We start from the raw sequence: 25,205 nt of genomic DNA, 5'->3' as shown, positions 1-25,205 counted from the left end.
AAAAATAAATTAAATAAGCTGCTGATTTATTGGTGTATTTGCTCATGTAAGCCTTGCTGAAACACTGGGCACTGCTGTCACCATTATATTTTATGAAAAATCCCTTCGCCAGGATTTCTTCTCCTGGGAAGATTAGAAGCCTCAGAGGAAAAGAAAAACAATGTTATCTGATCACTTCTCCCTGTGTTTTGCTGCTTTGGAATGTGGCAGGTGCATCTTTGGTTGGTTCCATGTGAATTGTTTTTACTTAATGACCAATCCCAGTCCAGCTGTGTCAGACTCTCTGGTCAGTCATGAGTTTTTATTATTCATTCTTTTCTAGCTTTCTGATGTATCTTTTCTCTATAGTTTAGTACAGTTTTAGTATATAATTTTATATGATATGATAATATATCAGCCTTCTAAGAAATATGGAGTCAGATTCATCTCTTCCCTCTTCCTGAGACCCTCGCAAACAGCACACCAACACACTGCAGTTCACCTCTGCTCCTTATGGCATCAGGAAGGGTTGCTGTGCAGCCAGGGCTTGCTGTGAGCAGTCAGGAGCAGAGGTGCCGGTGGCATTGGGCAGACTGGCTCTGCTGGCACAGAACCCCTGCAGCAGGAGCACATCTAACCTTTGCAGGCTCTGGTGTTGGTTAACCACAAAGGATCTCGTTATAGCAGGAGCCTCCCAGTCTGGGCCAACACATGCTGCTGTCTTGTGACAGCCTGGGGTAAGACTTATTCACAACAGCCTCTGACTGATCACCCATCCCAGGCCTGCCCTGACCCTTCTCTGCACTGGAATTCTGTCCCTTTTGTGCCTGACAAGGGTATGAGTGAACAGAGGGGATCACCTCTCCCCTGAAATGCAGTCACAGCTGTGTTCCCACACAATAAAAACCTGTCAGCCAGCCAAAATGTGCACTGTGTTTTATCCCAGGTAGCTCTCCTCCTTTCTGCGAACTCACTGGAAATTTTAGAAGACATGGTCCACTGACTTCAGAGCAGGCTGAGCAAGGCTCAGGACCTGGCTGCTTCTGTGGGCTGACTGCCAAGGGCTCTTTTGTGCCCATGGGGCCACCTGGAAAGTCAGTGAATGCCACACTGGGTGCCTATGCACCAACTCCTGTTTATGCACATTTTTTTCTTTCCCTGATTGCTCAGCAGTAAGAACAGCACATTAATGTTAATATAGAACAGATAATACAGATATTAAATACAGATAGCTTTGAGAAGAAAGCCTGTCCCCCCTATTCCACCTGATGATCACGAGGTGCAGTAGGACAGGACAGGTGGGGGAAAAAACCCAGAGATATTCAGAGACAGGGACAAGATCCTGCACTCACCACCTGCAGGAGGCACCACCTGGTCCAGCAGCTTCATACTGGTGCGCTTCCAGATTTTCTTAATTATTGCTCTCAGCTCTTCGTTGGCTTGCTCCAGGTTACCTGCAGGGTGAAAATCAGCAGAGACAGGAATTAAGCAGACCCTGCAGAGGAGAAATTTAATGTCTGGCATGGAAATCTCAGGAGGTAAATATCAAAGTGGAAAGTTTTGGGTCAAGAGATGCTCAGACCATTCCTAAAGCTTCCTCACAGCAAGAGGTCTTCTTCCTAAATATGCATAGTTGTCTCTGGGTAGGGAGGTGACTTTCCTTTTGGATACCCATTTCCTCTCAAATGAGTCACCTTCAGTTTTATTTCTTGATTTATGTACATTCAAACCCCTCTCTTCTCTCTCTCTAGGTGTCTAATACAGCTGAAATACAGCCAATACAGTGGTGAAACCAGTATCTTATCCTCCTAAAGGTATTTTTCCTGCAGTTCTTCTTATTTCTCCCCAGCACTGAGGCTCCTGAGGGTGCTCTGCATGTCATTAGTTCTTGTAATAGGATGCAGTGAAGATAGGGACATGGAATAACTTGCTGAGGATGCAACACATGGACAGCATCAAAGGCAAATATCAGACTCAGCAGGGCTAATTCCAAACTCCTGCCCTGACCACTTAAATGTTCCTGCTAAGGCAAGAAAGAAAGCAAGCAGTTTCAGGCTTTAGATGGTTTCCCAGGAGTCCAATGACTCCAAGAGTTTGAGGCTCAGACAGACAAAACTGAATCCTTTTTGGGTCTCTGTTTCATAAGACATCATAAGATGTCTTACAGGGATTGTGGGTGTCTTTCCTCAGGAGAGTCTCTTGTGCTGCAGTCAGATTCTGTTTAGCACAATTTTCAAGCCTTAATGTAATTTTTTGTTTTGCCACTACTTTTTGGCTCAGCAGTGTGCAGCTGGCACTGTAAGGTAGAGTACTGCTGGTCACTGCTTCCCCATGCCTGAAATGTAATGCAGCCACTCCTGATGCAGAGGTGTTTAGCTGTGAATCACAGACCTACACTCTCTTTCAATGCATCTCATTAATACATGAAGCCAGATTTTGACTCAGGACCAATATCTTTCATTACAGCAGGTGACAGAGAGCAACAAAGAGGACAAGCTGAGCCCCAAATCTTGCCTGCTTTCCTCAAATATACCTGCAAAGCTATTAACAGTCCCTTTACTCCTCATCTCTCTTTGCAACACCACTGTTACTCTTCTGTAATGTTAACTCATGCTAATGGAAGCACAGGAGGAGTTTTTGTGAGATGAGACCCTCGAGTCCAAGCTCTTTTTTCTCCCTTGGACTGGAAGATCAGTGGCAGCAGCAGTCAAGAAGTGGCTGAGCTCTGCAGACAGGGTACAAAAAGGAGAAAAGGAGGCTTCTTTGCCCTTTGTCCTTCTCCTAATTGCTGGGTGAGCAGACATTGATCTAAAACTAAACTTTCAGACCACTGTGAAGAATGTGATCAGTAATTTGAGATGATATTACAGGAAGCACCAGCTCCCTAGGTGGTGGGAAACACTGTGCTTTCCCTAGAAGATATTATTCCTCCAAACCTCCTTACATAGCTTTCTGTCCCACGTGCTGCATATGAGTAATTTGGATCATTTTAACAAGTTGTCCCTGTTGGTTTATTCCAGCTCAGGACACCTTGGCATGAACACCTTTGTATCCTTGCAGTCAGCAAGTTTCTCACCTTCTGTCTTGATCCTCAGTGCTGTTCTGACCAGGGCAAAGAGGGTGGCATTGAACATGACAGTCCCATCGCTGTTCAGTGGCATGTTCATGGAGACAAGGCGCTGTGGGATGAAGAGGGGAAAGACAACAATCACACGTGGACTGAAGCATGCTCCTCCTTATGTCCTCCTCCTGCCCTCCAGACCTGCCATCCCTCTCATGTGAATATCCATGGCCTGTGGATTAGTTACACAATGAGAATGCCCTGTTATTTCTATCTCCTAATCTGTCTGGAGATGGGTGTTTGACAGTACAAGCAGAGGTGTGTTCCTGGCACTTGAGAGCTGTATTTAGCACAGATGTGCTCTCCTAACCAGACAAAAGCCCTGAGTAGTGCACAGCCCACCTGCTGGTGATCCTCCAGCCCTGGACTGGGTGGCTGGAGCCCAGAGGAGCTGCTGAGAGGCACAGAGCAGCCTAGGGGTTGTTCAGACACGCTGTGGCTGGCTCTGCCTGGTGGGCAGTGAGCTGGGATGTGCCCACTGAGTGAGGCAGGGTCAGGACAGGCTGTTTAGTGCCAAACAACCGGCCTGGTGCAAGGCAGCCCTGCCCAAGCATGGAGGTTGGAATTAGATGGGCTTTAAGGTGCCCTTCAGGCCAAACCATTGTGTATTCTCTGGTTTATTTATTTATTTATTTATTCTCTGTGAGCCCAGCCTCCCAGAGCAGCAGTGTGCCTTACTTTGCAAGCCACCCGGTGAGGGCAGAGCTTCCCGAAGCCCAGCGGGGGCTGGATCCGCCGCAGCAGCGTCACCACGTCCAAGTGTTTGATCCTTCCCCTGCAGAAGAGAGCACAGTGAGGGCTGCATCCTGACCAGGGCTGGCCTGCTGGCCCTAATGGTGTCACTCAGGTCTCTCCAGCCTCGTGCTGCTGCTCCCTGTAGCCCAGGCATAGCTTAAAGTATTTTTTCAGGCCTCTTGCATCTGGTGCCTTCTGCAGGGTTTGACTGGCGCTCTACTAGTGCAGAAATCCCAGCTGCCAGTCATACTTGAGTCAATACTTGCAAGAATTGACCTCAGCCTTTTCAACGTTGCAGTTTCTTAGTGTATGAACAGATAATTTGGGGTTCTCTTCCCATCACTGACCTGCTCAAAATAAATATCTGCTTATTTACTTATTAGGCTGAGGCCTATAGCAGGCAGAGAGGTGTAAAGGGTTTATTTCCTGTGGCTTACCTCCCACATAAATAGCCCCAAGCCACTGCCTTTTAATACTTGTTTATGCTTTGGGCTAGAGTGAGCACAAAACAAAGTACTGAACTTCCTTCACAGCAGCAGTTGGGTTTCTCTTAAGTTTGGTAAATGGCATCTCAAAAGAAGAATTCTCTCACGGAGGGAAGAAAGTTAGCAGAGCCAGAGGAGGGGCATGGGGCATGGATGAGAAGAGGAATAAAAGAGATTCCCATTTATAAACAGGGAGGAGCAGGATGCCATCTGAACTATTACATGGCTTCAGCCACTGCAGTCTGGCCTTCAAGGAAGCACAAATAGTAGCATCTGTTTTGTTAACAAATGGTGTATTTATTACAAGTCTGTGCTTATTCCCCAACCATATTAAAAGTCCCCAGCCCAGGAAGTCACCATGAAGGTGAAGAAGTGCTTAAATTCATGTATCACTCTCATAATGTGACACACCTCAGGTATGGCAGAACCTAAGCCCAGACTAATCTCAACACTGTCTCCTAAAGAGATCTGCTTTCAGTTTACACCCAAATCTCTGCCCATGGCTTTTGCTTTATAAAGGGGGCTTTGCAATTACAATTGTCAGCTGTACAGTAATGCCACAGGGATCTAAATGCACTTTAAGCCTAAGCATGTGTCAAACAGAGCATGTAATACTGAATGCCAGTTAAGCCCTCATGTGAGTTGTTGTAGTGTAACTTTATATCCCTGCAAGTCTGCTGTTGTGAATAACCCTGCAGACAATGTGATGCAGCCATGTGAATTTTCAGGTTGTTGTGGGCATATATAACAAAGGAAAAACCAGAGATTTGAGCAGAGCAGCTCTGCTGAGAGTACAAAGTCAAGCAGAAGAGTCACAGCTCAACATCACAAACAAATACAACAATAAACCGACCCCCCAATCTCTTTTTCTCAGTCTCCTGCTCCCCTAAGTCTATATCTCCCTGACAGAAAGTAAAGCAATGGCCTGACAGGGAACAGCACAGCCTGAATGCTGAGATTTCTGTGAGTATCTTTGCACTTTGGGCTTCACCAGCAGTACCTGATGATGATATCTATTTAGGAGTTTTGTACAAAAAAAAAAAAAAAAAGTTCCTGCAGGAGGAACATGGCACTTACTGCACTGAGTCTAGAGAACAGAAAATAATGTGCCTGTTCTCCCGAGGAGCTCTGATACCCAGGCTGGGTTACTTACTTAGCTTCAGGGTCATACTCTGCCCAGATCCTTTTAAACTCATCCAGGTGGTGTGGTCCTAAAATGGACCAGTCCCGTGTCAGGTAATCGAAGTTATCCATTATAACAGCTACAAAAAGGTTGATGATCTGCAAACAAGGACAGAGATGATGTGATGGATGAGGCAAGGAACATTTCATTTTGCCAGTTTCTCCATTTAACACCTGGATTTGGACTCACAAAACTAGGAAGCCATTTGGGTTAGCTTCTTTATTCCCCATGCCAACCCCCAGTTTAAATGGGAAGAGCCCAGAGGTGGAATATTCTCAGCCTGTTACATTTTTCTCTTCCTCACTAAATGGATGAGGCACAAATTTGCTAAATTCTTATTTGTGCTGTCGTGGCTTTTTATTTACCTGTGTCTTTGCCTGGCAGAATGAGGTGGGATTTATCTTCAACAGGCAGTGGGGCTGAGATAAAAGTCTTTTCTTCTGGCTCAAGACCAAAACATTAAAAATGTTGCTGCTGTTCACTGGGAGAGTTTTGGGCACTGCTGCCAGCTGCAGAGCGTGTGCTGTCGCTCTGAGCAGTGCTGCACTGCCAACACGGAGCAGATGCAAGTGGGATATGTGTATTCTCACAGTCATTGCTGCTGGCAGGGAAGGAAAAACCCGCTCAGCAGCCAGAAGGAAGGTAGGAGGGAAGGTGGGAAGTGTGGCTGAGGCGTTGCTAGCCTCAGCACAGCCCACAACAGACTAATTTGGTTTTCTCATTTAGGGGGAGGGGGGGAGAGCAAAGAGCTCCTTTGCTGTGCACAAAAGCCAGGGATTGGAAGCAGAGCATCCCCCAGAGCTGGAGGGAGGCAGGGAAGGGGTGTTGTCACTTAAAGGGTGCTGCTGGGAAAGACCCCAGGGGGAGATTTCCCCTCTTTGGGGGGAAAATTTTTTCCCTGTGCATTGCTGCTCTGGGGAAGCAGAGGCTGAGTCTGGCAGAGGGAAGCTCTGGGCTGGGGCACTCACCAGGAAGGCACAGAGCATGTAGAAGCTGATGAAGTAGAAGACGGCGAAGCTGCTGCCGCACGAGTGATCGGCTTCCGTGGAGTTGGCCGGCTCCGACTCTGGGTCACACTTCTTGTCCGGGAGACACGCCAGCATGATTTCCTGCCAGGCCTCACCTGTGGCACACCTGGGCAAGGCAGAGGGAGACAGCAGTGAGCTTGGATGTGACAGGGACTGGCACATTAGCAACCTGTTCCTGATCCCGTGAACACTCATGAGAATTTTGCCACTGAGGTCAATTAAGAGCAAGTTAGGCCGATGGCTTTGACATTCCCTGGCATATTCTGCTCCTCTGTTTGGTTTTGTTGCCATCATTAGCTTATTATTTCTGACTGGCTTTGGTTGCTGTGGGTATGGGGCTCTCAAATTCCAAGCAGAATCATGGAGATGTGTGGGACATGGCTGCGGATAACATATAAAGAAGCTCTAAAAAATTATAACAGTGTTGTATTTGTGCCAACTTCCCACCCCTTCAGCACCCCTCTCTGGCCCGAGCTGGAGTAGGAAGATGTACTAAGCTGAGCTGGGCATGGCTGAGTTCATCATGTCCCTTTCCCTGCTAGAAGTCACACTGGCCAGATTTGAACCAAAGAAGGTTTTGATGCATATCAGCTTTGGAGAGCACTGAAATCTGGCTACCTTCCTTCCGTGTAGGAAGACTTCTGTCCCTCCCCAGCACTGAGAGCATTACCAGGGTGAGCTGCTGGGCTGCAAGAGACTGAATGGACTGGTCCTTCCATTGGACATAATTCCCAGCCTCCCCCACTGAAGGACAACATGTTACTACTCACCTCGGGAACATGACATGGTAGGAGGAGATAAGCTGTGCCAGAGAGCAGAGGAATCGTGCTCCCAGGCTGACACAATGCAGAGCTGTCATGTACCCACCTGAAAAGCAGCAGCACTGCCTGGGGGAAGGTCTGGAAGTTATTGTTGCGGTTGATTTCTGTGGTATCGTTCAGCGCAATCTTACCAAACACCTGGCAGGAAGCAGAGAGCTTTTCAGATTAGCCCTGCAAAATCCCCATGCCTCTTGTCACCTTTGGCTCTTGGCCTCACCCTGACTCTGATATTTAATGGAATCTGCTCTTCTATTAAAATAAATTTTTCTGTGTGTCCTTCATATTTGTTGTTGCTTCCCTGGCTTCTGCTTTATAACCAGAAAATCACTAATTTTGCAATAAGAAGCATGCCGTGTCAAAACAAGGTGCCCTTCCTTATTCATACACTGAATACATGACATGAGGTCTTGTTTTAACAGGCATTCAACTGGGAAGGGAGTCCAGCTGAAAGAAATCAGTAACAGAGAAGAAAAGGCTCCTTCCTACATTGCTTATCTATCTTTGTCAGGACAAAATGATAGCAAAAGACCAGCAGCTGCAAAGCCTTGAGCTTCCATCTCTGTGGGGGGCCTTGGATCTTTCACAAAACAACGCAAATACATTGCCTTGGATCTGGAATTGTCCAAATGCCTGCCCTTCCATAGTCCTGCTTGTCACCAGCAGGTGTTTCAGGGGTCCTCCCAGATTGCAGCAGCACGAAGATGATGATCAGATCTGCCCAGACAAGGATGCCCTAGAGCTTCCTCCCATGCCACACCAACTAGTTCATCCAGCCATGGCTTGAAGCCTGCAACCATCAGCAAAACCTTTTTAGGGGCCTGTCTTTGGGTGTGAAGTCCCCAGTGCAGCAGAGTTCCAGGCTCCTTTAAAAAATCTTGGATAGCTGTGGTACTTTCAGGCAGTGGGACTGAGAGCTTAAACAAACCTTGTGTGGCAGAAAGGTCTCCACACAGCACACTCAGGACTATTTATTCCCCACTGATAACAAGGTGGCAGAGATGTCAGGGGCTGAGAGCTGTAATCTCTCTGTAGCCAAAACAGAGCAGCTCTGAGAGAACACCCAGCTTCTTTTCAAGGAAATGTCACTGATAATTAGCACCCCCAGAGAAACAGTGACACGGAGAGGAGCACAGGGACAATGGTGGGATGGCCTTGCCAGACAGAGGGAGGGTCGGCACATGGCAGTTTTCCTCAGGGGTTCCTCATGGATGCATGGACCTTCCCCTGCCTGGCCAGACCCATGCCACAGGCAGCCCTGACTGCCCCGTTGCACTGAGCTGGAGCTGAGGCAGCCCATATTTATCATTTCAGGCAAATGTAGCTAAGGGAGCTTCCCGTGATCTTCCTTTCCACCCTACAGCTTCCCTCACTCAGGAGGCAGCAGCTGCTGTGGGTGTTTTGCATTAGGGACCTGGGAGGAGCTCTAAGTGGAGGTTCCTCCCTCACAGCCTCTCCAATCTGTGCCTCCTGGGCCATCCTAGAGCAGCTTCATCCATCAGCATCAGCCTGGATTGTTTCCACTTGAGCACATCAGGTAGTGAGGCTTGAATGTTGTTACGCTCCAGGTTGTGGCAGTAGCTGACATAAAGTTGTAGGTCTCCTTTATATGGGAAATTCTGATATTTTTATCAGTTCTGGTACATCCAGTCTTTCATGGTAGCTGCTTAATGGAGTGAGGGATGATTTTCCTTCCTATGTGTCCCTGTGTGTGAGGGAGCTCTGTGTGTCAGCACGTTCAAGAGAGATGCACACAAAATGTCTGAGATGTCATTTGGACAAAAAGTGATAATCACAGGCCTGTGGGCTCTGGGCAAACAGGGAGAATAAAAAAGTTGGTTTTCTTATTGGAAGACATGAGGGCATGAAGTGACCTAGTAATCTAGATCAATGTGATATACAGCTGTATGATCTTCAGGCTGCTGAGATGATTTAAACAGAAGCTTGAATGGGAACCAAGGTTAAATAGGTAACCTAGAACTAGCTGAAAGAAAAAGGGGTAGAATTACAGAATAAAGCATCTGGCCCTGGCAGTGTCCCGACCACTGTAGACCCCATCTGTGTGGCTGCTTGGAAGTCACTTATAATGCTTTGTACAGCGATGTAATGTCAGCTTAATACTCTGAAGTGATTTTCTGTATAGCACAGCTAATTCTGTAAGATCTTGGCCATCTTAGGTACTAAAGGCAAAACTGGCAAGTTTACAGTATGAGCTTAGTAGAGTAAATGACAGCTGTGATTACTGGGGCTATTGAGATAACCTGTGATAATTCAAGAAAACATGTGATTATAGTAACAGGAAACAAATTAAAACAAGGTCACAGAGGTCAGATGAATTTCATTACAAATTCTGTTGCCACTATGAAACCAAGAAGCCTGTCATGTTTGAAGACCTCTGGAAGCAATTATGCCATGCCTTTCCATACTGTGGCCTCTGATCCCAGATGGCTGACTTGTCTGGGAACTTTGATTAACATGGAAGTGGAAAGTGAAGCTTAGCCTGAAAAGCAGCACAGAGAATGAGGCTGTGCCTATATCCCGTGCTGTCCTCAGTGGTGTCTGTGCAACATCAGTTCCTTGCACAGGTGAATGCTCAGGATGATTCCAAGTGCACTTTGCAAACTGAGTAAGATGTTGTGTTGATGTGAGTGTTGGTACATTGGGTCTGATCCCATATTTACCTTCATGGGTGTAGATCAAAAGCTGCTCTTTACAACTCAGTGGAAGCTATGCCAGTGCGAAAGAGATGCAAGAGAACATTTTGGTTTGCTCAGTGCAGCATGGCCATAAGCCCACTTAAAAAACTGTTTTGGAACAACAAGCAAGGCGGTAAATCTTCTTTGTGGATATTCCTTTGGAACTTTGAGAATGTGGAGGGCAGGCATGGTCCTTTTGCTGTTTGCATATTGTGTTCTGCCCTTATGGGGTCAATTTTTTTATTTGCTTGCTTTTTTTTCTGCAAGTACCCAGTCAGATGAGGTTCTCCAGCCAAGGTTAGCTTTCATCTCACCTTACTGGGTGAAAACATTGCTGTAAGCCCCCACAACCACACACTGATCTAGCTACACTAGATCATGTTCCCATGCTCTAGCAGAAGACAGACACACACACCCGAGCTCTTTAAGCATCACTTACCTGCATCCCAATCACAGCGTAGATGAAGAACAACATCACTATTAAAAGAGCCACGTAGGGGAGAGCCTGGAAACGAAAGAAAAAAAGAAAGCGCTGTGTCTGAGCCCGGTCGGTGCCGCTGGCTTTGGGACAGGGGTGAGGCTGGCCCCAGCGTGGCTCTGTAGTGCGGGCAGTGGCCACTAGATGCCTCTACAGACCCACGCTTGGTTGCCCGCCCAGCCTGTGCCATGGGGGATGGATGGATGGAGCTCCGCTGCCTTCCTGCCGCTCCTGCCCTTGACCGAGCCAGGAAAGCGAGGTAAACCACTGTCTATACCAGTTTACCAGGAGGAGAAAGCTCTCACAGCCAGCAGTACTCTGGCACTAATGGCAGTGTGATGTTTCCCTGCATCCAGGATGGTGAAATAAAAGGTGCTGGTGGAATCTTAATTCAAGGCTTCTGCTACCACCCTAAGTAGCTAAAGCAGCATCAGCACCTTCCTGCTCGGTGTCAGGTGTCCCTGATGGTGTCTGCCATGCACCAGTGTCAGTGATCAGCTGCTGAAGAGGAAATGCAGAGCCCAGATATGCAGAGCTGCCTCCCTAGGAGGGGGTCAGTGCAATCGGCCAAGTGCTGAGTGCTCCTGGTTTCCCCCACCACTGACAGGAATTAAGGGCTTGGGACTTCATGGGCTCAGGCTTTTGAGCAGGAATCTTTTGAAATATCTAGTGCTCAGACCAGAGGCTTTCAGACCTTGCTTCAGAGGAAATGGGTGGACACATTCACTCTGAAAATGTGAGCACAGTCCCTGATCTAGGTTTTGAACACCCAATTTCACAGAATATAATGAGCCTACAACATTATCAGAGGGCTGCAGCACCTCTGCCATGGAGACAGGCTGAGAGAGTTGGGGTTGTTCCGCCTGGAGAAGAGAAGGCTCCAGAGAGACTCTAGAGTACCTTCCAATGCCTAAAGGGAGCCTACAATAAAGACACAAAGGGATTTTTTCAAGGGCATGCAGTGATAGGAGAAGGGGCAGGTTTAGATTAAATATTAGGAGGAAATTCTTTACTATATGGGTGGGTGAGACCTGAACAGGTTGCTCAGAGAAGCTGTGGCTGCCCCATCCCTGGGAGTGTTCAAGGCCAGGATGTTGCATGAAGCTCTGAACAATCTGGTCTAGCGGAAGGTGTCCCTGCCCATGGCAGAGTGGTTGGAACTTGGTGATCTTTAAGGTCCCTTCCAACCCAAACCCTTCTGTAATCCTAAATTCAACACAACTGAATCCTGCAGGAAAAAACGAGGGAATATTTTCACTGGCCACCATGGAGATTTGACTAAGATCTGCATAAATCATCTCAAAGAGATCTAAATATTAAAATGGCAAAAAATAATCAAATCCTTTGGACAGTGTCTGTAATCATCACCTTGAGTCTCAGGACAGATTCCTCTGGCTTTTTAGGGGGCCAGACAAATCAGTATGTTTACCTCACAATGTCACTGAAGAGACCACCAGCTCAGAACTGGGTTCCAAACATTTTGTGATGATTTAGGGGGGACTTGATACACACAATACCCAAAAGCTCCTGGGACAGTGTCCAGAGAGGACCTGAGGTGTATAACCTTAACAGCACTTCTGTTTTCTGACAATACTTCTGTTTTCCCATCCATATGTGGATGGGAAAGTGTCTTCTGTCCTGTCTGCCTGCCCCTTCACTTCCTTTTCATGTTCTGCTCAGTCCATTCCTCTCCACTAACGCACCTTCCTGCTCATCCCTGCCCCTTGCTCCCCACGGCTCCTTCAGCTTCCCGTATTCCACATTTCTGTCTCAGTCCTCCTCTGGCTCTGTCCTTCCTTGGCGTCACCACTTTGTCCTTGTCATTCCCACGGCCCTGCCGTGCCCTCAGCACCCTCTCACTTCCTACTCCTCCCCAGTCCCCAGGCTGACCCTGTAGCTGTCTGTGCAGACGGAAACCCCGCGGAGCATTTTCCCACCGCTCTGCCCGGAGCCCCAGCCCGGACGTCAGCGCTCCATGCCATGCCCAGGGCACGTGGCAGTGACCATGGGATCTGACTCCATGGGTTCCTTGCTTGTTGGGCTGCCCCGTGTGAGCAGAGAGGCTTCCTGGAAGCATGAGGGGACTCTGAAGAGGCTGTGCCAAAGTCTGCTGGGATCCCACATTCTGACAGCGGGAGTGGCTGGATCAAGAGCAGCACAGTGGCTATTCTCAGCTACCAAAGGAGCCTCCCGGTAGCTGCAACAGGAGGAGCTTGGAGCAGAGAATTCCATGTTATAAATGGCTAAAGGCTTTCAAGGGAAAAGGCACTTGCTTGCAGTGCTGCTGTTTTTTCCCCCTCCCCTGCTGTGGAGGATCCCTCCTTTCATCCTTTCTCCCACCACCCTGCAGCCCTGCCTGAAGTGACTCTCCAGTTGAAGAGGTCTGGAGGTCCCTGGAGGGAAGTACCAGGTGCTCCCTTTCCCATCCATCTCCTGCTCTCCAGCCATGAGCCGTGACAAGTTCAGCTCAGGGCAAGCTGCTGCCAGAGAGGCTGGAGGGGCACAGGGGCAAGGGGAGGAGAGGCAGGGACTGGAAAGTGTGACTGTGTCCCCTGCATCAGGGCTGGCTGAGCTGTGCCAAGGGAATCTCATTCCTACGCACGCAAACAAAATGGTTCCCAGTGGCACTGCTCAAATAACAACCTGGAAGTTGGCCACTCTGCAAGCAATGGAAAAAGTCACGGTGGTATGGATGTGCCAGAAACCTGCTGTGCAGGGTTAGCTCCTCTGGCAGTCAGGGAGTGTGCAGAATGAGTCCTTTGGTGGTCTGGCTTCTGGGACCACTGAGAGCTGCACTGGAATTAGTCCGTGCTGATCTCTGGTGTGCACGTGTGCTACTTCTGCTGAGAAGAGACAGAAGTTGCAATGAGCTGCAGCACTGCAGATTTTGGTCCCAGCTTGTGTTGTTGCTGGTGAGGTTTAAGTTTTAAGGTATGGGTCAGTTCCTTTTCCGTTTGAGCCAATAACAAAGCTATTGACCACTGACAACCTCAGTCTGAGGGCTATGTAGGTGCTGTTTCAAGACTTGTGTGTTGCACAAGTTACTCTTTCATGCTTTTGCCCAGTAGTGTGTTCTGCATATTTGCTCATGTTTAGACCACCATTTGTATTCCTGTGGTGTATTTCCCTGTTGATTCCTTTGGATAAGCCCCAGCTCACATCCAGGTTGTGCTGGTCCAGGAAATCCAGGTCAAGTACTTTTAAAATGCAGGAATATGCCAGGCTTTATCTCTAACTATCATTTTACTATATGTGGCTAGGTTCTTTCTAGCAAATAAATGGGGTGTTTGTTTTCCTCCAAAGGTGATTATTCTTATCCAGTCTGATATTCTTGACTTCCTCCTATCTACTCTGGAACTTTACCTACCACTGAAATGCAACCTGTCTCCAGAGAAAAAAGCAGCAGCAATTTAATAACTTGGCATTGTTACCAGCTCAAAAGAGTAGGGCTAAAAAGGTGAATTCTTCCTGGATGAAAGTATGGAGGCCACACACCTCTAATACTCACTGGAAATCCTCAAAACAAGGCTTAAAGGAACCTTAATTGAGACACAGGCCTTCCCCCCATAGCTGTGCATTTCACTTAGAGCTGCACATATGAAATACAGCTCAAATAAGGAAAAAAAAAAAAAAAGAGATCGAAGGGTTACAGACAGGCAGTAATTGAGTTGAACTGAACTATTTAGGCTGTTCAGGAGGGTCTCAAGCAATTACTCATACTTTAAAGATGAAACTCATACCTAGGCAGTCATTCCCTGCGAGTTCCATTTCCTTGACTCCTTTGTCCCCCCTCTCCCTGGGCACCTTTGAGCTCAGGCTCTGGGGTGAAACCTCTCCCCGAGAGGCCACCGAGGGAAATCAAAAGGAGTTAGGTCTTAGAGATAAGTGAAGGAATACCTGGAAGGACTTGATGAAGGTCCAAAGCAGTGTCCGGATGCCCTCCCCTCGGCTCAGGAGCTTCACGAGACGCATCACGCGGAAGAGTCGGAAGAAGGTGATTGAGATGCGAGAGTTTTCCTCTGCGTTCTGGAAGCCATTGGCACAGAGGCAGGAGTTACAACAGCACGAGAGCAACGAGGGCCCTGGGCCACAGAGGAGGCTACGCCGAGGGTTCACTGCACTGTTCCTTGTCCTGCCACTGCTCCCTGGGCTTCCACTCCCCGGCACCCCAGGGACAGGCCAAGGCTGCCCTGTCTCCCGTGGTGGTGAGGCTGCTCTGTGGGGCTCCTCAAAGCCAGCAGCCTCTCCCTTCAGTTGGCCTGGGCTTTCAGGGGTTAGGGATAGGATATGCTCATGCCCCTCCAATACATCTCCTCGCATCGGAAAGAGGCAATTCCCCTTTGACCTTGCGCTGGAGGAGAAAGGCACTTTCCCTTTTGGCCTGTCTTGAGTGTTTCACCCCAGTGAGTGCCTCAGTTCTGGTGAATGTGGTGTCAGGCACCAGCCATGTGCTGCTTTCTCTTCTGGGAAACAGGTCCCAGATTTGCCCCTGGCTGCAAAACCCCACGGGGGCACCCCACGCTGTGTGCTGGTGTCGCTGGCACCACTGCCAGCCTGGCTGTCCCTGTGCTGCTGTGGCCGTGCTGGCCCTGGTCACTCGCTCCCACTGCTGGGCCTTCCTCATTTCTCATGACCCCTTTGTATTTCCCACAGTCTGCGCACTGGCTTTTGTTTTTTTAAAAACATTTTATTTTGGCTTCGCTGCTACTGTTTGAGCGTGGAGTATTTTAAAATAGTCTTTCTTCTGGCCTGTTTTTTCTCACAGCATCTGCTTTGTCCCTAAGCATTTTCCCCTGGGGTTGTAACCAGCTCTGACGTTCCTCAGCCTTCACATGTGTGAAGGCAGCATCCATCTGAAGGCTGCTGCAGCAGCAGGCTCACCTGGCCTTGGCAGAAGACTTGCTGCCTAGCTCAAGGGCACAGCAAATGCCAAGTTTTCCAGTTTATTAAGCCCCTAAAATACTGTGCCAAGCCTGTGGAGCTGGTGCCTTCCGGTAGCAGCACTGTGGGAATGTGACCTCCTGTCACAGGGGGAGATAACACTGTCACCCTGCCACTTGACCTGCTGTGGAGCAAAGTGCATGGAAACCCTCTCTCTGTCCCCACCCGGGCTGCAAAGACTGCAGTTTGAGTCTAAACACCACCAAAAGAGCAACATTTAGGAGGAAGAAACAGTGCAGATCACCCCTGCTGTTAACTACTCACCACTGTGTAAACCAAGAGAGAACAGACCCTTTGGATTTCCTGTCACTGGGCAGTGAAAACAGCAGCTGCTTGCCTGTCTGCTTCTGATAAAAGCCGAGGCACAGGAGCACCTGGGTGGATGTTTTTGGGATGAAATGCCCAGATGCAGATGTGTGCCTGGGTGTGCTCCTGTTGCTGAGCCATGGTGAGTTGAGTGGTGCTCGGCTCTGTCCCTGTCCCTACACAGGGGCTGTAGCTGTGTGCTGGGTGTGACCCCTGCTCGCACAGAGAGCTCAGCAGCATGTGGAACAGATCAGGATTGTACCCAGCTGCAGTCTGTCTGTCTGTCTGTGGTGTGTCTGTCACCAGGTAACTTCCTCCAGGCTGTACCAAAGGCTGACACTGGCTGCCCGTGGAGTAACTGGGTGAAAAAGATTGGGGAAACAGGCTGTGTCATGAAAAGCCTGAGTACCCCCTGCACCTCACATCATCCTTGTTTGATTACTTGGACATCAGGCTGTGTGCTTCAGCAGATTGGAGGGAGTTGCTCTGAGGTGAAGGAGGGAATGTGGCCTCCAAGGAATCAAAAATCATGGCACTGAATACTCTCAGTGCTGCAGTCCCAGAGGGATAACTGTAAGGTCAAATACCTCTTCCAGTCCTGTAGAAGCACTAATACCATCTAAAACAGAGCTGAGGTCCAAATTTAGAGGCTGTATGGACAGCAATCATGCTGTGGTTGTGACTAAAAAACCAGTGCTTTCTTATTCTACCTGCTGTTCTTCTGGTTGGCTTGGCTCTTTAGGTGGCAGCAAGCTGGGACATGGGACTGGACAGAGGTTTTAGTATTCCTTTGTCCTTCCTTGCTGAGAGGAGGCAGCTAATGTAGGCAGAAATTTATCTCTGCCCTCCCAGTGTCCTGGAGCAGGCGAAGTCTAAGCAGCAGATAAAATAGAACAAATCCCTCCCTGACGCAAATCTGCAACTTACTGGCATCAAACCACTTAGCCAAAAACTCAGCGATGCCTCAGCAGATTACAGTCATCTCAAAACTAGGTGGCTGTAGATTAGCTGATGCTTGAGTAGCCCTGCTTACTTCCCCCTGGCTTTCATCCAGCTTTTTGAAGGCGTATCCTTGCCAGAGGAGGGAGGTTCTGCAGAGTGTCAGTCCAGAAATGGGAGCTCTGTGGGGGTGGTGTGGGAACTGCCTCGCACACCAAGGCAGCACTGCTTTGTGCACCATTGCACCAGTTACTCTTTTTTGTGCAAAATATGAACTCAAGGGTTATAATGAATCACCTCATTGAAGAGGAACTTCAGAGTCCCAGCCTTTTCTTTTCTGGAGCCTTGGACATGAAGTCACACTGCAGACTCATTCAGCATCACATTGATAGTGACACAGGGACATCGTTTGTGGCTAACAAGAAATCTTACCAGGTCCAGTTCTCTCTTGGTGGTTCATTAGAAGGCAGAACAACAGTTAACTTGACCATAGGAAAGCTCAGGATGCACAAGAGATACACATGTGCAGCATATTCACAGCTCATGTGAACACCAGACTCACACCAATACATGACATGGCAGCTTCATGCACAAATAACTAGGCTGGGCTTGGAGAGAGAACTTGTGATCACGGAGAAGAGAAAAAAGGAGTGTGTTAGAAAGAGTGTCACAGAAGCTGGGAGGGTGGTCTGTATTTTTGGTCTTACCATAGAGGAAGAGCATTGGGTATGTTCAGCTGGCTTTAAAGAAAGGCAGACAGAAATAAGCTGTAATAAGTCTCCAATCAAGAGCCCTAGTAAACTAGGTCTTGGCTAACACAGGAGCAACAAAATGGCAGAAGAGGGCAAAAGGGAATTTGAAAGAAATGCACAAGAGGCTGGGCTTATTCCCTAGGCTGCCCAGGATCAAGGCTGGCTGTGGCAGAAGTGGGTCCAACTGCCTCTGAATTTGATGTCAGCTCTCTCCACTACCACCACATGTGAGCCACCCAGTGTCTCCTGAGTGCTGGACACCCTGGCAGTGGAGGCACTGTGCTGGTAAAATGTTTCTTGTATCAGCACTATGAGTTCAATAGAGGGGCTGATTTGGCTCTCCAGCTCAGATCCAGGCCATGTCTGCACAGGGACCAGCCAGCTTCCAGTGCATCCATCTGACTTGTAAACCCATAATATCCCAGAGCTAAAGCAACACTTTCTCTTTATATATATCCCCATTCCCTTACACACAGTTCTGGGTGAGGCAATGGGTTGGGAGAGTCTAACTGGCTCTTGGCAGCTCTGCAACACCCAGCACCAGCTGTGGAATGTGGGCTGGTGCAGCTAATGAGCTCACTCTACATTTACCCACCTCACAGCAAAGCCCTAGGCACTCAATGGATGTGTTCTTGGAGGCCAGGCTGAGCTGAGCCCAGCCCTGGTCACGCCTGGAAGAGCCAAATTGCTGCAGACATTCTGCCTGATATTCCTTGATTAACCTCTGGGGCCATTTCCAGTACTGAGAGCAATTCTAAAATATACCCAAGGCTGCAAGTATCCTTAGGTGTAAGAAGCAGAATTGTAAATTAAATGAAACTGTCTTTATTAGGAGTCCTTCAGTTCAATAGTAGCATAATCCTTCAGGTCTAACCTCTACCATATGCCAAACCTGTCTGCTACTTTAGCAAAGTGGGAACTGATGTATTTCTTCTTCTGCCAGTGTCAGAATTCCCCTCTAGTGCCATGGAGGACTCCTGCAGCATGCTCCTGCTCTCCAAGGATGCTGCAGTAATCAAACTGGCATTGTATTACCTAAAAAAACCCCTGTAGTTTGGATGCACAGCCTATTTTGGTGATATGGGCAAATGAGAGCAATTACAAACCAAGATACACCAACTCATTTAATAATTTGGGTTAATTCATTGGTTTGGTAGTGTCAGCTTTCATTGTTTTCATCCTCCTCTTTCACGTTTGCTCTTGTGTTTTCAGATCACATACAGGCAAAAGTTGGCTTGAATACCAAATGAAGAAGCAGTGCCCATAGAGACATTTCTTACAGGTCAGGCATGGATTTTGATTTTGTGTTGCTAGGCAAATATCTTTCCAGCAAAACATTTCTCTGTCCCATCCCCCTTCCTCTTTCTAGTTCTGCAAATCACCTTTTCTAACAGCAGAAGGACCCTTATTCTGCTGCTTGCTGCATTCCTGGTGGAAGGTACAAAGGTCCTTCAAAACAACTGAAGGAGGCCTGAAAATTTTTGGGATTCTCCATCCTTCCTGGCTGATGGTGTTTGTGCATCTGTGACTGACAGGCTGAAGAAGCCTTTTGAGGTGCTGTGGGATATTGTGCTTTCATTGTCATTCATTTCTTCTCCTATTCCCTGAGCTAACTGGGCTGTGTTTTAAGATGTGGTCAAAAATGTTCCAAATTATATCACTGCCTATGGCAGAGGCTCAAAAGCAGCACAGGGAAGGTTCTGCTAATGCTGGCAGGTGGGATTTGTACAAACTGTGGCACTGTGGGCTGAGGTTCCTGCCATGCTTGTGCACAGCGTGTGAGCTCAGGAGGGGGAAAATCAACCCCAGCTTTGGCTTGCTGAATTCATTTTTGGATATCCCTAAAGGTTTCAGAAAAGAGACAAATCCTACCACCTGTGCCAAAGGGGCACCTCATGGACCTGAGCACAGGTATCTGAGAACCCTTTACTGGAACTTTCAAGTGTGGCCATTCCGAGCTCTAAAGCTGAGAAAGCTATTGCTAGATTATCCAAGAATCTTCAGCCTTGCCAGTGATGTGGAAGGCCAATTTTAGGACAACAAGGACAGGCAACTGGCACCTGAGAATGCAGTGGTCACATCAGTTCCCAGAGATGGAGGTGTGGTGACAAGCACTTGGAGTTAAAGCCAGTGTCTATTGCCCATCAGAAGTGGACAGGATTTAATTTCTACAAATCTCAGAACAATTTGGAAAAACAAACCCTCATCTGTTTGATGTCTCTGGAAGAGCTTTGGCAGAAGCTACACCACTGAGCAGAAAGCACTCCTGGCTTTAATTTGCAGCTGTCCCTGCTCCTGCATGGGGTTTAACCTGCAAAGGAACTTCAGGCCTTCTTGTCCTGCCCTTCTCCTTTGGGGCATGAGTAGCATGAACATTCTGAATGGGAAAGGTCCACAGCAGGGACATCAGCCAGAGGTGATGTCTGAGCAGTTTCTCTTGTACAGAAAAGGGATCTGAAGTATAAATCACAAGTGCAAGGCCATATTCAGAGTGATACAGAAGGGAACCTGCAGGCTGAGTGGGAAAAGAAATATCTGAGGCAGAATGCATGCGTGTAAAGACACTCAGTGCAATGAGAACTGTTTGGTTTTTTTTTTTCTTTCTTTTTATGTCACTATATTTAAAAAGGCAACAGAGATGTTGAGGAGCAGAAGAGTCCAAGAAAGAGAAGAGAAGGTTCTAGAAGCCCAAGTAAAAATTCAGTAGGATAAAGACTCAGTGATCCCTGAAACATGTCTGAAAACCTCCTCAGAATATTGTTGCCTGCATACATCTCATTCACATCTTATTCAGTGAGTACCAGAGCACCAGTTTTTTAAACAGATAAATTGCTTCCCTTGCTGCAAACCTGCGAGCATTCTCAGAGCCCCTACAGGGACAAAAGAGGAAGTCAAAGCCTGTGCCAACATGAAGTCAGAATCCTAGGTAGGGAAGTCTCTGGGAAAAAAGCCAGGATTATTCAATGGAGGGATACTTAAAATCTCAGAGGGCACAGCACTGGATAAGGTAACTGTGTTCCTGGGAATTGTGCTCTGCCTGGGCAGGTGGCAGTGAGGCTTACTGGGAGCTACTTGTGAAGAACACAAACCCTCCAGGTCCTGCTGAACCTACATAGTGTCTCACAAATCAAACTTGGTGTCTGAAAAAGTTTCTAATGGGTTGTGCTTTGGAAGCTAGGAGAGGATAAAATTTGCACCCCAGAAGAACCAGTCTCAATCTCTCAAGAGCAATATGTAACAGAGTCAACACAGTAGGATATTCATGCTGTAATGCAATCCATTCTGAAATTCTGAGAAGGGATGATGTGGCTTTTCAGACCTGTAAAGACAGTGGCAAAAATATGAAAAAAAAGGCTTTGTGTATTCACAGTAGTATCAAAGTTCCCTGAAACATCCATGGCTTAGAATATCTTGTGGAAAAAGATTTGGAAGAAAACAAAAATGTGTGTTAATAGGCAGATTCAAAGGAAAGTTTCAGTAGGAAATTCCCGAGAAGAGATATTAATCCCACCTCATCCTTCTGGAACACTGGAGACAGAGGACCATGTTGGGAGGACTGAGCTCCTTTTGGCTGGTTTGCTGACAACTTTAATGGCTCTCCAGGGAAGCAGCCCCTGGAAATGCCTGAAAGGGAGCTTCATTAGGTCTGTACAGTATGTGTTTAATCCGTATAACCATGGAGGCTCCTCCACTGCTGGGTAAGTATCAGTAGCTGTTCAGTAGCTGTTGAAGCCTGACTGCACTGAGGTGACAGGACAGGCAGGCAGCATTCCCATTGCTGATGGTAGCAATTCTTTCACACCACAGGACACACTGAAGATGAGTTCAGCTCCCTTGGAGGGGATCTAGCCTTTGCTAGGAAGTCCAAACTGATCTTTTCCGTGATGTTTGAGGAGCAAAACTTCCTTCCTGATAGCTTTTTACTTTCTAACAACATTTTCATTCGTAGGGAGGAATCTCTTTTTTGCAAGAGATGACTCAGCCTTTGTGCTGTGGAGAGCATTTAAGCAGCTGAATGCACAATGTTATAATTGCTTCACTGGAGTTATCTCAGTCAATGCAGAGGTACAACTGCAGCCTCCTAGTTATGCCTGATAGCCCTAGGTTGGAAGAGGTGAGAGGAAATGTGTGTTTGAGATGCTGGATATGACAGAGCAGCTTCATATTTCTCAGGAGAAGGAGTGGTCAGATGCTCATGCTGCCTTTTGTGACAAATAATCTGCAATGGCCTTTCTCCACTGAGGAAACTGTGGCTCAGGGATGAAGCTTCTAGGAGCCTTTAGCAGCTGGTTGCTGGTGGTGGATGTCTCATTAGGTATTTCCTGGATTGTTGTTGACTTTGGAGAATGAAAAGTTACCTGTGAAGATGCCATATCTGTGGGGAAACTTGGTAGTTGGTCTGTCAGCCTTGTCCCATGAGGAAGGGGGTGATAGACGTTCACTTCTTCTTTTTTTCTCCTCACTGTGGGAAGGGTGCCTCTGAGAATCTGCTCTGCAGAGCTTGCCTGAGCAGGCTGAAATGTCTTGTAGTCCCTTTGCATTTGTAGGATATTGACCTTTTCTAGATCAAGGTCTTTAGGTCTCCTCCAAGAGTCCTACTTCACCCATGCTGCATCTGTGACTTTGGACAGAAGATGAAGTGTGGCCAGAGACATTCTGGGGAAATGAACTCATCAAAGCCATAGGTAAGATGTGGAGGGGAATTAAAAGCACACATTTGGCAATGAGAAACCACACTGCTCTTCTGGAGATGTTTTCTTCCCATGTGGTTACACTGAGATGGGATCTGCAAGGCTTTGAGTTTCAAGAACAAGAATTTACCAAAGTATGGGAAAAAAAAAGAGGTTTAGAAGTTATCTGTGCCATAGAGACATGGTAAAAGAAGACACTAGACATCCTCTTGTACCTGTAGTGTCAAAAATCTGAAGTGACCTCAGGAGGCTGAGTTGCACAAGTCTTTGTGGAGAGCTGGAAAAAGTCAGGGCTTCAAACCTGGCAGGTAACAGTCTGCCATTCCCCTGGGGAGTTACCACAGCCCCTTCCAGAGCCACCTGTCTGCCACTGCCGTCTGAGGTTTTAATCACAAGAGCCCTGGAGATAATCCACCAGCCACCAAAAGCCTGTGAGGTTATTATGAGGCCAGGCAGAAATGTATCTGGTATTTCTCTGGCAGGGAATACTGCTGGATTGCAGATGGCATAATTGTAAATTCCCACAACCTTACAGTAAAATCAAATTATTAGCAGGGAAAAAATCCAAAACCCAACAAACAAAAAAAAACCCAACCCCACAACAACAAATCAGAAAATCTTCTCAAACTGTGCATTCTTCCTTGAAGTATGGAGCTCTTTGAAAATTTCTGGGAACATTTTGAATAAAACTAGCCAGAATTCTTTTTTTTTTTTTTTTCCCCTGCAAAAATATTTTCTGTTAGAAGAATGCTGATGCTGAAAGTCAAATGTTCTGTAGAAACATGCCAATTCTGAGACAGGCATTTCAGAAATGCCTCACATTTTGTCCTCACACATTTTAATTTGGTTTACATTTCCATTATAAATCATATATAACTGAGAAAAAAAATCAATGCCAGATTAAACTGCTTTTACTTTACTTAAGCATATGTCTTGAATCCTGATTATTTCAGTAGAAATTATCTTTTACCGAAAGTTTTTCAACTTTAAATTTTCCTTCTATTTTAAAACAGAACAAAATGTTACAAGGGGCTTTTGGAAACAACAACAAAAAAAGAGCCTCTCTGTAGCTCTAATCTAGGTGAAGCACTGGGGGCTTTTTTTGATAATTTAAAGCCTATTAGAAAAGAGCACCATCTTACAGGAAAACAGGGGCTTGAGGGGTGTGATACTGCCCTTACTGGGGCAAAGGGTGAACACCTTGTGGATTTCCCTGGAAAAAGCTCTGAGGGTGTTCCAGTGCAATATAAAAAACTGATTGTCAGTTCTGCAGAGGAGACTGAGCTCTCCTGCAGCAGGGAGTTAAAATTTCATTTGTTGCAAGGAGGGGAATTAGGGAAAATGCAACATCTGCAATGAGGTTTGCCTTTACATTTCTGCCTGCATTAACTCATGGGGGCCAAGAGACACCAAGAGTCAGCTCATCCAAATGCAATATATCTGCATTTATACTTCACTGATTCCACATCATCTCAGACCTCAGGGGGAACATTACCATATCCCTGTGCAACAAAAGCCTGCTTTGAATACAGTTAATAAGGGCAAGGTAACTTAAGCAAATGAGTCCTGCAGCTATCAGTTTTTTTCCCCTTCATTTCCTATGTATTCTAAGATTTTGAAATTCTGGAGCTTGCTTTTCTAATTAGCTTCTAATATGCAAATCATACCAATTTGAATAGCTTATGAATTAATTTCACATATATATATATCTCCAAAAAATTGTCAGACAGAAGTCTTATAGTTCCAAGTGCTTAAGGTAAATATAAGGAAAGTCAATTGCTTTTATTTGGTTATGCAGATTACCCTAGACTGACAATTGGAGGACAAGAAATGAAAGGACTGCTTTTTCACACAGCTAAAAGCCCTGTTTTTTTCCCCATGACTTTCAGAAACGCAGAACAATGGGTAAAGTATATCTGTGCAGATTATTCTTAATTTTCAGGATGTTTTAATAATCCTTCTCATTAGCTTTGGGAAATCAAGCCTTATGGTAATCAGGCCTGGGGGGCTCCTGAGAAAGAAGCAGATACTAACCACTATCAGAGATGTAGTGCTCATCTGCAGGTACAGCTACTGGCCTGACTCAGGGAGGCAGGTGCATCTTGCCTGTGTTTTATCATTTGAGTTCTGTGGGACAGGCAGCCAGAAGAAGCCCTAGAACATCTGGGTGAGAAGGTGCTGAAGATTAACTGAGCCGTGAAAATAAATGTTGAAAGGCTACATGTGTGCAGGGCTGTTTGTTTTACAGGTGGAGTGACTTTGAGGATCTTCTGTTTGAGTAAGAGAGGAGAGGTTTTGCTGATTTGAATGCCTCTGCCAGGAGCAATGTGTGATGAACTTTTTTTCATTAAACTTGGCTTTTCATTTGACCAGCTCTTGATTCACAGGGCAATGGCTCCCAAAGGAGATGATCAGTCTGTCCCAGCCCAGAGCAGCCTGAGGGGGATGACCTTGGGAACAGAACAGGCCACTGAGCAAGATGGAGAGAGAGCAAGAGGGAGAACTGAGCTTTCCAGCTTTCCTCACTTTTATTACCATCCATGCCAACAGTGTCCTCATTTCTGTTCTGAGCAGTCCAATGTGCTTCACTGCATTTCCTAAGGCAAAGCTAACGTGGCTTTTAAACATCAAACTCAGCAGTGTATTTATCACTGTGCTGGAAAGGGCAGTCTTCTTTTCTTCCACTTCTTTAGAGAGATTTATGTTCTGAATTACATTGTTCTTTATTCTCTTCCCTTTTTTTTTTTTCATTGTCTGGGAGGGAAGAGGGAGAGAAACCTGTGGGACTGGTTTTCCAAAAGGAGCACAGCCTGTATCTGGTTTTCATTCCGAGTAACAGTTATTTTCAAATCCAGGTTGTCCCATCCCAAACACCCAAATAAATCCATCATCTTGACTTCTTATCTGCAGCAGTGCTGTGAAAGCACAGCTGCTGAGGAAGGCTGCAAGCTGGGAGATGTTCTCTGACACACTTGGCCTGCTCAGGTTCTTGTCTACTAAGACCATAACACCGATTTTGATGTCAAAATAAAACAGAAGAAAAAGACTGTTCG

General features: G+C 46.9%; 1 protein-coding gene across 9 annotated transcripts in view; it reads right to left on the bottom strand.

Annotated features, from left to right (window-relative positions):
- CACNA1C (calcium voltage-gated channel subunit alpha1 C) overlaps positions 1-25,205 on the bottom strand; it is a 453,063-nt gene that overhangs the window by 18,766 nt on the left and 409,092 nt on the right. For all 9 annotated transcript variants that reach the window (XM_064421276.1, XM_064421282.1, XM_064421281.1 and 6 more), the window contains 9 exons: positions 17,417-17,449; positions 14,421-14,549; positions 10,485-10,550; positions 7,399-7,490; positions 6,472-6,637; positions 5,474-5,601; positions 3,779-3,875; positions 3,056-3,158; positions 1,332-1,433 (listed from right to left, as the gene is read on the bottom strand). In XM_064421276.1, coding sequence (XP_064277346.1) covers positions 1,332-1,433; positions 3,056-3,158; positions 3,779-3,875; positions 5,474-5,601; positions 6,472-6,637; positions 7,399-7,490; positions 10,485-10,550; positions 14,421-14,549; positions 17,417-17,449 — 916 coding nt within the window. The remainder of the gene's footprint in view (positions 1-1,331; positions 1,434-3,055; positions 3,159-3,778; positions 3,876-5,473; positions 5,602-6,471; positions 6,638-7,398; positions 7,491-10,484; positions 10,551-14,420; positions 14,550-17,416; positions 17,450-25,205) is intronic.

This window comes from Passer domesticus, chromosome 5, assembly GCF_036417665.1.
Source record: "Passer domesticus isolate bPasDom1 chromosome 5, bPasDom1.hap1, whole genome shotgun sequence".
NCBI classification, from domain to species: Eukaryota; Metazoa; Chordata; class Aves; order Passeriformes; family Passeridae; genus Passer; species Passer domesticus.
The sequence above is the reverse complement of the archived record's forward strand: the minus strand, read 5'-3'. Positions and strand labels throughout refer to the sequence as shown.